At 32.9% G+C, this 10,552-nt stretch overlaps 1 protein-coding gene across 2 annotated transcripts; it reads left to right on the forward strand.

Annotated features, from left to right (window-relative positions):
- The first annotated feature begins 5,392 nt into the window (after nt 1-5,392).
- On the forward strand, nt 5,393-9,520 carry LOC133781959 (carbon catabolite repressor protein 4 homolog 4-like). Of its 2 annotated transcripts, none has more exons than XM_062221085.1 (8): nt 5,393-5,725; nt 5,802-5,851; nt 6,244-6,313; nt 6,438-6,559; nt 6,946-7,076; nt 7,998-8,148; nt 8,268-8,415; nt 8,989-9,520. In XM_062221085.1, the coding sequence occupies exons 1-8, from the start codon at nt 5,468-5,470 to the stop codon at nt 9,307-9,309; spliced, it is 1,251 nt and encodes a 416-aa protein (XP_062077069.1). In that variant the 5' UTR covers nt 5,393-5,467; the 3' UTR covers nt 9,310-9,520. The 2 variants fall into 2 exon arrangements, with proteins under 2 accessions (XP_062077069.1, XP_062077068.1); XM_062221084.1 differs by having other exon boundaries at nt 5,394-5,725; nt 6,946-7,079.
- The last annotated feature ends 1,032 nt before the right edge of the window (nt 9,521-10,552 follow it).

The raw sequence follows: 10,552 nt of genomic DNA on the forward strand, positions 1-10,552 counted from the left end.
TTTTTGGAGTTGCATGATGTTGCTTATTTACCCTCTATTAGGAGGAATTTGATTTTCTGTATCTATTTTGGATAGACTAGGTTATAGTCTTAATTTTGGATCTGGAAAACTGACTTTGTATTGTGACTTTATGTTGGTTGGAAATGGAACTTTATGTGGAAACTTATATAAGCTTGATTTACATGATGTTGTTCCTGTTACTTCTACTTCTTCTTGTTCTTCTTCTCTTAATGCTATTTTGGGTCAAAACGTGCAAGATCGGATTTGAAATCTTCTATGCTTTGGCATAAACGTTTAGGCCATATTTCTAGAGATAGAATGGAGAGATTGGTGAAGGATGGTGTACTTCAGGATCTTGATTTCTCTGATTTCACTGCCTGTGTTGATTGTATAAAAGGAAAGTTGACTGCCAAGGTTAGAAAGAGCAAGTCAGACAGGTGCACAGATGTATTGGACACTATTCATACTGATATTTGTGGGCCTTTTGTTCCACCTGCTATGGGTGGTTATAGATACTTTATCACCTTCATTGATGATTTTTCCCGGTATGGTCATGTTGAGCTCATTCGTGAAAATCTGAATCTTTGGATGCTTTTAAGATTTTCAAGACGAATGTTGAGCTTCAAAAGGGAAAGAAGATTAAAATTGTCAACTCTGATAGAGGTGGAGAGTATTATGGACGTTATGATGAAACTGGGAGGAATCCCGGGCCTTTTGCCAAATACTTGCAGGAATGTGGTATTGATGCAAGATATACAATGCCAGGGACGCCCCAACAGAATAGAATCGCTGAAAGGAGAAATCGCACACTTCTTGACATGGTGCGCTGTATGTTGATTCATTCTAGCTTGCTAGAATTTTTATGGGGTGAGGCATTAAGAACTGCTGCTTATATCTTGAATCAAGTACCTAGTAAGTCTGTCCCAAAGACACCATATGAGTTGTGGTCGGGTAAGAAACCAAGCTTGCGTCATTTTCATGTTTGGGGTTGCAAAGCAGAAGTGAGGCCCTATAATCCACAGTCTAAGAAACTTGATCCGAAGACCATTAGTGGCTATTTTGTGGGCTACACCATTGGATTAAGGGGTTCCAGATTTTATTGCCCATCTCACACCACCAGGGTTATAGAATCAGATAGGGCTGTCTATTTGGAGGATGAATTTGGTTCAAGTCAAGGGTCAAGAGAAATTGTCTTCAGGGAAGAACGTATTTTTGTCCCTATATCTGTCGCTTCCGCTCCTATTGATGACCCTGTGATTGAACAGATTCCGGCAGAAACTCATGATGAACCTCAAAATCAAGAACAAGGTGAAAATCTTGATATTGGGGATGATGAAGCTATGATGAGAAGATCACAGAGAACCCGCAGGTCTGCTATTCCTAATGACTACCTTGCTATTTACAGGAACATGAGTTTGATGTCGGAGACACTTTTGAGCTAGTTACCTATCAAGAAGCTATGAATAGTCCTCAATCTGTGTTGTGGATGGATGCAATGAAAGATGAGTTGAATTCTATGTCACAAAATGAAGTTTGGGAGTTGGTTGAATTACCCAAAGGTTGCAGACCCATTGGATGAAAATGGGTGTATAAGATCAAACGTGACTCCAATGGGCAAGTGGAAAGGTATAAGGCTAGGCTTGTCGCTAAGGGCTATAGCCAGAGAGAAGGTATTGATTTCAAAGAAACCTTTTCGCCTGTTTCCACCAAAGATTCGTTGCGAATCATTATGACTATAGCTGCTCATTTTGATCTAGAACTCAATCAAATGGATGTGAGGACTGCCTTCTTGAATGGAGATTTATTTGAAGATGTTTACATGACTCAACCTATTGGTTTTGAGAAGTCTGGCAAAGAACACATGGTTTGCAAGCTCAAAAAGTCTATCTATGGGCTTAAACAAGCATCAAGGCAGTGGTATCTCAAGTTCGATATGATTGTCACTGCAAATGGCTTCTAGGAGAATGTTGTAGATCAATGTATATATATGAAGGTCAGTGGGAGCAGTTTCATTTTTCTAGTATTGTATGTTGATGACATCCTGCTTACATCTAATAATTCTGATCTGTTGTCTGAGACAAAACAACTTTTGTTTAGCCATTTTGATATGAAGGATCTTGGTGAGGCTTCCTATGTGCTTGGGATTCAGATTCTTCGAGATAGGGCTAATGGTATTCTTCGTTTGTCTCAGAAGACTTACATTGATCGGATCTTGAAAAGATTCAATATGCATGCATGTTCTCCTGGGAAGGCACCGATAGCGAAGGGTGATAAGTTCTCAAAGGCCCAATGTCCACAAAATGATAAAGAGAGAGATGAAATGAAAGTCATTCCTTATGCGTCATTGGTTGGTAGCTTGATGTATGCTCAAGTATGCACACACCCTGATATTGCTTTTGTTGTCAGCGTGTTGGGTAGATACTTGAGTGATCCTGGTCTTAGCCATTGGAAAGCGGCTAAGAAAGTCATGAGGTATCTTCAGGGTACAAAGGATCATATGTTGACTTATCGGCGAGCTGACACTCTTGATATAGTTGGGTTCAGTGACGCCGATTATGTAGGATGCGTGGATGATAAAAAGTCCACTTCAGGCTACATTTATATGATGGCTGGAGGAGCTATTTCATGGAAAAGTGTCAAGCAAACACTCACAGCTTCTTCTACGATGGAGGCAGAATATATGGCGTGTTATGAGGCTACTTGTCAAGCAATATGGCTGCGGAATTTCATTTCAGCATTGAATGTTGTAGACTCTATTTCGAGGCCGCTGAAATTGTATTGTGACAACTCCGCAGCAGTAGCTTTCTCTAAGAACACTAGGAGTACTTCTCGCTCAAAGCATATTAATATAAAGTACTATTTTGTTAAAGAGAAAGTCGCTGAGTCTCTCATTTCTATTGAGTACACGCCTACCACTAGCATGTTGGCAGACCCACTAATGAAAGGCGTACCCATATGTGTATTTTTGGAGCATGTTGCTCGAATGGGATTGTTAGGAGCCTAGCTTGTTGAGCTCACTGGGAGTTTTGTTATTATGTATCAAACATGCTAGTATCTTGTATGGATTGCTTATAGCTTGTGTTTTGTTATGAACATGCATAATGATAATTGAAGTCACTTCTTATTGTTGCTGTTACGTATATATGTTTATATAAGTATATACTATTGTTCACCGAAGTGACAGGTACAAAAGGAGATGAATGCACATAGTCTCAAATTAATGTACCACATGCATGTTTGGTTTAATGATTGTTATTGTTTTTGAATGTCTTCAAGACCGAATCATAAATAATATATTTATCCTATCGATATGATATTATATATGATTTATTAGACTGTCTTTTGTGATGGACAACATTATGGTGGTTTGATTATATTGTCCAAGTGGGAGAATGTTAGAATTTTATATGGACTAATATAATTACAAACATAATTCCATTATGACAATCATTTTCTAGAGTGCCTACGAATAGTTAAAGACCATAATGGGATGGTTAATATTAATCTAATTGCAACTGAGGCACATGGTAGCATCCTAAAGACTATATGTTGGCCCATTAAATCATAGTCCACCATATCTGATAATATAAGCCCAATAGACCCAATATACCCCTTAGGGTAAGAAAGCATATGAGACATATATATTGAACATATATGTTGTTGGGAAAAAAAACACAGTGGCATATGGTTTGGTAAGGGTTGCTCTCCATAAGATCTCTCTTGTATTGTTTTTCTAATATTGTTTTGTGTAGATCGTGAGAGATTCAAGGATGAACATTGGAGACTCAATGTCAGGTATGTTTCATCTCTATATATTCAATTCAATGCTCTAAATAAAATGTGTTCCTGGATTGTTGTATGAGCATGCTATGTTGATTTAAATCTGATTTATGGATTTATGCTCATAATATTATTTTATATTTAACAACAATCCATAAAGAAAACAAAATGCAGGCTCATTTTCTAGCAAAACATGAGAGATAGGTGGAGTTACTTTGAACAACTAGGAACTTTAAGAGAAGTGGTTTGTTTCTTCATATCTAAAGAGAATAACCTCAGAAAGTGTAGAACTAGAAGCAAAATAGAAGCTCAGGCAACTAGTCAGCAATCTATCAGATTTTAGTCCTCTTTACACTTCATTTCGTTTCAAGAAATATATCTCAATATATATAAGTCAAAAGAAAGAAGAAGTAGAGAAGAACCGTGTAATGAGATCCATGTTCCATATTCAAATCTCTATGTAGAGATAGAAAGATTAGTTTTGTGGCTTTCGAAAGGAAACTTCATTGTATTAGAGCACTGCTAATGGAGAAGGTAAAATATTTTATTCTTTATAATATAGAGAAAAAATAATTAAATAATCTTATAATGAGTAATGTAAACTTATATTTTTTTACCTAAATGAATAGTATTTCTCTATATGTAGTTAAACATTATTCATCAATGTATAAATATTTTATTATTTTTTTATAAACTTTTATATATATATATGAGTGTCATACTATTATATTTAATTATTTTATTTCTTAAAATGAATAAAATATTTTTTAAAAATATAATATTTAAATGATGTAGATAAAAAATAGAGAAACTTAAGTATGATATAATATAAAAGTTTGAGGTAAATTAAAAAAAAATATGTTTTGGTGATGTATTTTGTAATATATTTTCTCTATAAAATTTAGCTAAAACTCACAAAAATATTTTCTATCAGCTTTTTTATACATATATTTATAATAGCTATACACAAACTCAAATTAATTTATATCTACATTTACATATTCTTTATATAATATTTTAATATTATTATTATTTTTCTTTATAAGCTTTCTATCTCTTATTTAGTATATATTTATTATTTCTTTTTTTTCAATTATTTTATTTTACTTTAATTAATAAAATATGTTCGAAGATATAATATTTAAATGATATAGAGAAGCTAATGTATGTTATAATATAAAATTTAGAAATAAAATAGAAAAAAATATATTTTGAGAAGATATTTTAAAAGATGAAATAGAACACCCCGATAAGTGCTCTTATGAAGCAAATATTTTGGTAAAAAATACTGTACATTTTAAAGCTTTAAATAATAAAAGTTCACAATAAATTATTCAAATATAGTATAGTACACCAAAAACACTCATCCGGTTGCCAATTTTTATAAAAAATTTACCCCTGGGCAAATTTCAGCCGTAGGATTAAACCTTTAGACTTACAAATTCAATCTAATGGCTACAAAGGAGTTGAGGAATCACACACTCAAAATAAGATGAGGGATTAAATAATTTGCCTGATTTATTAAAATTATCGAAGATGTTTTTGTAATTTGCTTTTATAACCTTATTTTTTTTTAAAAGGAAGGGCTTCTAGTAATATGGGAAGGGCGGCGGCGTAGGTGGTATTGGGTTGAGTTGAGTTGAGTTTTGTTTAGTTTTGTTTAAGATTAAAAGAAGAGAAAAAAAAGATGATGCTAAAGAAGAGTATTCTTCTCCCTTCCCAATCTCTTGAGCTGCCTTTGCCTTTGTTTTCTTTCACATCACAAACAACTCCTCTTCTCAGTTCCAGAATAATGAGTTCACTCTCAGCCTCAGCCTCAGCCAAAACTACCATTACTCCAAAAGTGCCCAAATTCGTTCCCATTCAAGAAACTCCTTCTCCTACTCAATCTCATCCTCATGCTATTTCCACATTCAGTCTGGTCTCCTATAACATTCTGGCCCAGGTAATATTACTTTATCAATTACACCTATATATATTTATTTATATATACGCACTCTCATATTCTTTTCTCATTATAGGCTTATGTGAAGAGCTCTTATTTTCCACACTCCCCATCTCCTTGTCTCAGGTATCAACCTCTATACCTTTTACTGTGTTTCACATGATATTGATATTTGAAATTTGATTAAATTGAATGATGTATATTTGTTTGATTATTGGGGAATGAACTTGTGAGTTGGGGAAAATTACGCTCATATTTGAAAAATATAATTTTTTTTTGGGCTTTTGCAAAATGAGGTGAATAAACACTTTCGTTTCCAGCCAGCCAATAATTTTGTTCGCAACAAAAATGATGTTCATGGTAACTCAAATCAACTAAATTACACAAGTGACCTTATGGTCGCATAAATAGACCCCCTTTTGGTCGCTTAGTGTAAAAATGAGAGAGATATTTTGCCAGTTTTACTTTTTGAAGTTGTTGTTTTGGTGAACTCTTTATCTTTAATGGTTTTGTTATAGGTGGAAAGCTCGCTCACAAGCAGTGTTAACTGTTCTCAAGAATCTTGGGGCTGACTTTCTCTGCCTTCAGGTCTATCTTTTACTAATTTTTTTTCTTCTCCATATTTGTTGCATATAGAATCTCATGTCTTTAATATTTAAGCTAAGTTTCTTATTTAATACGATCACATTGCCTATGATTGTAAACCTCACAGGAAGTTGATGAGTATGAGAGTTTTTACAAAGTTAATATGGAGAGAAATGGTTATTCTAGTATTTATATTCAGAGAAGTGGTCAGAAGCGCGATGGATGCGGGATTTTTTTCAAGAATGACCGGTATGCCGATTTTGTTGTTATTTTGACAGGGAAACACATGTAGTCAGACTTAAATTAGACAGCTTTGGTATTTATAATGTCAAATTCAAATTCACTGGTTGAAAGGGAGCCTCAATCTTTGATAAGATATTTATCTTTTGTAGGTTCCACACTCTGATCTTTGAGTATTCGGAACCTACTTATAATGTGTCATGTTTTCATAATCATAAGGTCTACATGGGAGTTGAATGAACTTGCTCATAAAAAGTGCAAGGTACTATAGGATTGTGCTGGTCAATTTGCTAAATATAATAAGAATTTTGAGTTGAGCAAATGTACTACTATTGATTATCATAATATGATACTGATGTTGCCCTGCTTAATGATATGTCTTGCATTTGTTTCAGTGCAGAGTTAATTTTACAGGAGAATATAGACTACAATGATCTAGTAAAATCAATTCAAAATGAAAACTTATTGATCAATAATGAACAAAATGGAGAGAAAGCTACTGAAAATGAAGATGCCGAAGTAAAAGGTGGTAAGTTTTTCTTTTGCTTATTGTTTTATGGTTTGATATCTGTTTTTAAGTTTTAATTCTCAGAAGAGAAATTCAGTTTCGATGAACTTAAATAAGATAAGTTATACAATAAAGTGGTTAACAACAGTTGCTAAGTTTTCCATCTAAACATTTACATTGTTCATGCCTTCTTCTCAAGAAGGAAAAAAATAAAAGTTTAGAACGAAGTTCTTTGCATTCTATGGGTCCATCATTCAGATTAGAACAGTAGAATTAGGTTTAAATAATTGGAGTTTGCAAGTTGATATTTGGAATTCCTGTGATCAATCGTGCTCGATATATTTTGTTGTATATTCAGGGGACATTCCATAGACTAATAAAAATTAAATTTGTTATTTTATTTTCAACTAAAATACATCTAATAAAGGAAAACAAAATAAAATTTAGAATGCTGCGATACCCATTCTTTTTTCTTTATTTGATAAATTTGATAGAGTCCATTTATTCTTTAAATGCATATAGTTGTCAGTTCTTCTGGTGCAGAATATAATTTGCTTAAAGTCACTCTCTCTATTTGAGTAGTTTGGACTTTGATTTAATAAAACAAACAAAAAATGAGGAGCAACCCTTGTACATGCTTTGTATAAAAGAAAGAAATGAAAGAAAACCATAGTAATTAGAGTGGCCATCCATATGAATATTATCTCAATTGGTAGCTTTAAATTAAATTATGAAGCATCTAATGCACTACTTCTTAGTTCATTTCTTTCCATCCATGAACAGTGATCTTGGATAACAAAAGATGGCTTACTTCTTGTTTTGGTTGTTTCTATTTTTTAATGTATGCCTTTCTTTGTATGATTCTTTTGCCCATCTAGGATTTGATTGCTAATGGAACAGTATGCTGGAAGCTTACTTTTCTGGTTGTCTGTTTCACAGATTCTACACTAAAAGGTACTTCTCAGGATCGGGGGGATCCAAATGATCCTCGCGTGAGGCTAAAACGTGATTGTGTTGGTATTATGGCTGCATTCAGACTTAAGCATTCTCATAATCCTATCGTTATAGTGGCAAACACACATATTTATTGGTAAAGTTTCATTATTATTGCATATTTTTCTATACAGCTGCTGCTAATGTTTATTTAGTCTGGCCTATATTCGGAATTCTTACTACAGTTCTCAAAAGGAACCAATGATTTTGCCATAGGGATCCAGCATGGGCTGACGTCAAGCTTGCGCAAGCTAAATATCTTGTATCCCGCTTAGCTCAATTTAAAGCACTGGTATCCAAAAAATTTAACTGTGCATCTTCACTGTTTTTGGCTGGTGATTTCAATTCAATCCCAGGGGATAAGGTTTGTAAGCACCAAGAATTTGTTTCTAACTCAACTACTTTTCTAATTTTCTTGCTTATTCTCTATTTCCACTTTCTCATTAGTTTCTATCTATTCCTTCTTTTTCTCTTCAGTTTATAAACAGACTAGGAAAATACTTCTTATTTTTACCTTTGATAATAATAATTACTTTTGGGAAATCTGCAACATTGTACTTAGCAGTGCACGCACCACTGGATCAAATGAATCTACATTTTCTTATTGTCTAGTTATATGCATATTGCTTCTCATAGGCTGCATCAACACTATTGAAGCAACTCAGAAAATTTACCATGCTAAAAAGAATAAAGAACTTAAAATAGTAGTTGTGTAAGCTAAAGAAACATAATTGGTTTTCCCTTTTGGATGTATAGAACCATAGTCAAACAGGGTAGTAGAACATTCTATGGTCTTTGGTTTCGAGTTCCTTAAGTTTTATGTGAATGCGTCTTGTTAAATCATGTGTTTCCATTCCATTCCATTCTCCTTGTTTTATTCTGTCATACAGAAAGCACAAATGTTGTTGCAATTGTTCTAACATTCTTAGCATGTCAGGTTTACCAATACCTTAGTTCGTGCAACGAATCCTCGTCCTCAGAGACGATGCAGGAAGATCATGAAAATGGTCCTATACGTTTATGTAGCGTCTACAATATAACGAAGGGGGAGCCAAAGTTCACTAACTGTACACCTGACTTTACGAATACATTGGATTACATATTCTTTTGTCCTTCTGACAGCATAAAACCAGTGAGTTTGCTTGAGCTTCCAGAATCAGAAGATTCTTGTGATGTTGTTGGGGGACTTCCAAACTCAAGTCATCCAAGTGATCATTTACCAATAGGTGCTGAGTTTGAAATCTCAACTCAGGTATAGTTTTGTTTGATAGAGCAATTGCCATTCGCATTAAGATTGATACCATAGGTGATTCAATACTTCATAAAAGAAATATTGTTGTTTTAGTGTCTTATTTTTTGTTTGGAAATTTCGCTTGTTTTGTAACAATAAGCAATCCCTCTTACTGGGAGGCTGATTCTCATTCTTCAAAATTGGACAGTTAATTGAATTAATTTATAATTATTTATTTTTGGAATTTACTTAACATATTTTTTAATGTTCTTGTATTTTTTTTTATTTTTATTTTAGGTCATTATTTTAATGATCCTATGTTATGTTTTTTTTGTGTGAAAGAAATAGAAGTAGGAAAAATTGTAGCACTATATATATATATATATATATATTCTAGCTATATCATTTTATAATAAAAATCAATACAAAATGACACTATATCGTCATCATTAGTTTAAAAAAAAATCTTAATTTCTTAGTTAATTATATCTTAAGCATTAGATTAATTTCGCTGATATAAAATATTAAAAGATTAAGGGTTTATATTTTTTTGGATCCTGTGTTTTTTTTCATTATCTGTTTGGGTCCTGTGTTTTGACAAATTATTTTTTGGACTCTATGTTTTGTAAAATGGTTAAAATAGAACCCTAAACCTGATTTTGGTCAATGTTTTCTCAACTAAAATCACAAATAATTTACCAAACTAACAATTCAGAACAAAAATAAAATCATTCTGCTTAAAAACTGTGTTGTTATATTCAATTTTTTTTTTCATCAAAATTGAGTTTATGGTTTTACTTTAACAATTTTGCAAAACATAGTCCAAACAAGTAATGAGATAAAACACATGGTCCAAAAAAAGTATAAACCCAAATATTAATTAGAGAGAAGCTTTTTATTTATCCACAAAATTGTAAGTAGAGAGAGTGGTCACATCACAGTTATTAGCAAGTAAGAAATGAAATTGTCTTCAATCCTTAGTTATATGTTACTCTTTGTCCTTCTTATTGTATCAATCAATATTAATATAAAAGCATTAGATAATACTGATTTTAGTTTTAAGTCTTTCCCAACTGATCACACAAATTTATATTACATGTTGGTGATGGTGAACAACTGAACATTTGTGGCTGCTCATGAATCCATGATCATATTATTTTGTAGTGATATTGATACGACCTTGTATCGAGAATGGCCAAAACTTAGAAAATTCACATATTCTTCATTGATTGGTGAAGTGAGCCAATAGCTGTGTATAACAAACTAATAA

This window comes from Humulus lupulus, chromosome 6 (genome assembly GCF_963169125.1).
Source record: "Humulus lupulus chromosome 6, drHumLupu1.1, whole genome shotgun sequence".
In the NCBI taxonomy this organism is placed as follows: Eukaryota; Viridiplantae; Streptophyta; class Magnoliopsida; order Rosales; family Cannabaceae; genus Humulus; species Humulus lupulus.

Excerpts from the sequence above, each read along its gene's own strand:
- LOC133781959 (XM_062221084.1), top strand. The coding sequence starts at position 5,468 with ATGATGCTAAAGAAGAGTATTCTTCTCCCTTCCCAATCTCTTGAGCTG. Across the intron at positions 5,726-5,801 it reads CCTATAACATTCTGGCCCAG|GCTTATGTGAAGAGCTCTTA; the intron begins GTAATATTACTT and ends TTCTCATTATAG. Across the intron at positions 7,080-7,997 it reads AGATGCCGAAGTAAAAGGTG|ATTCTACACTAAAAGGTACT; the intron begins GTAAGTTTTTCT and ends TCTGTTTCACAG.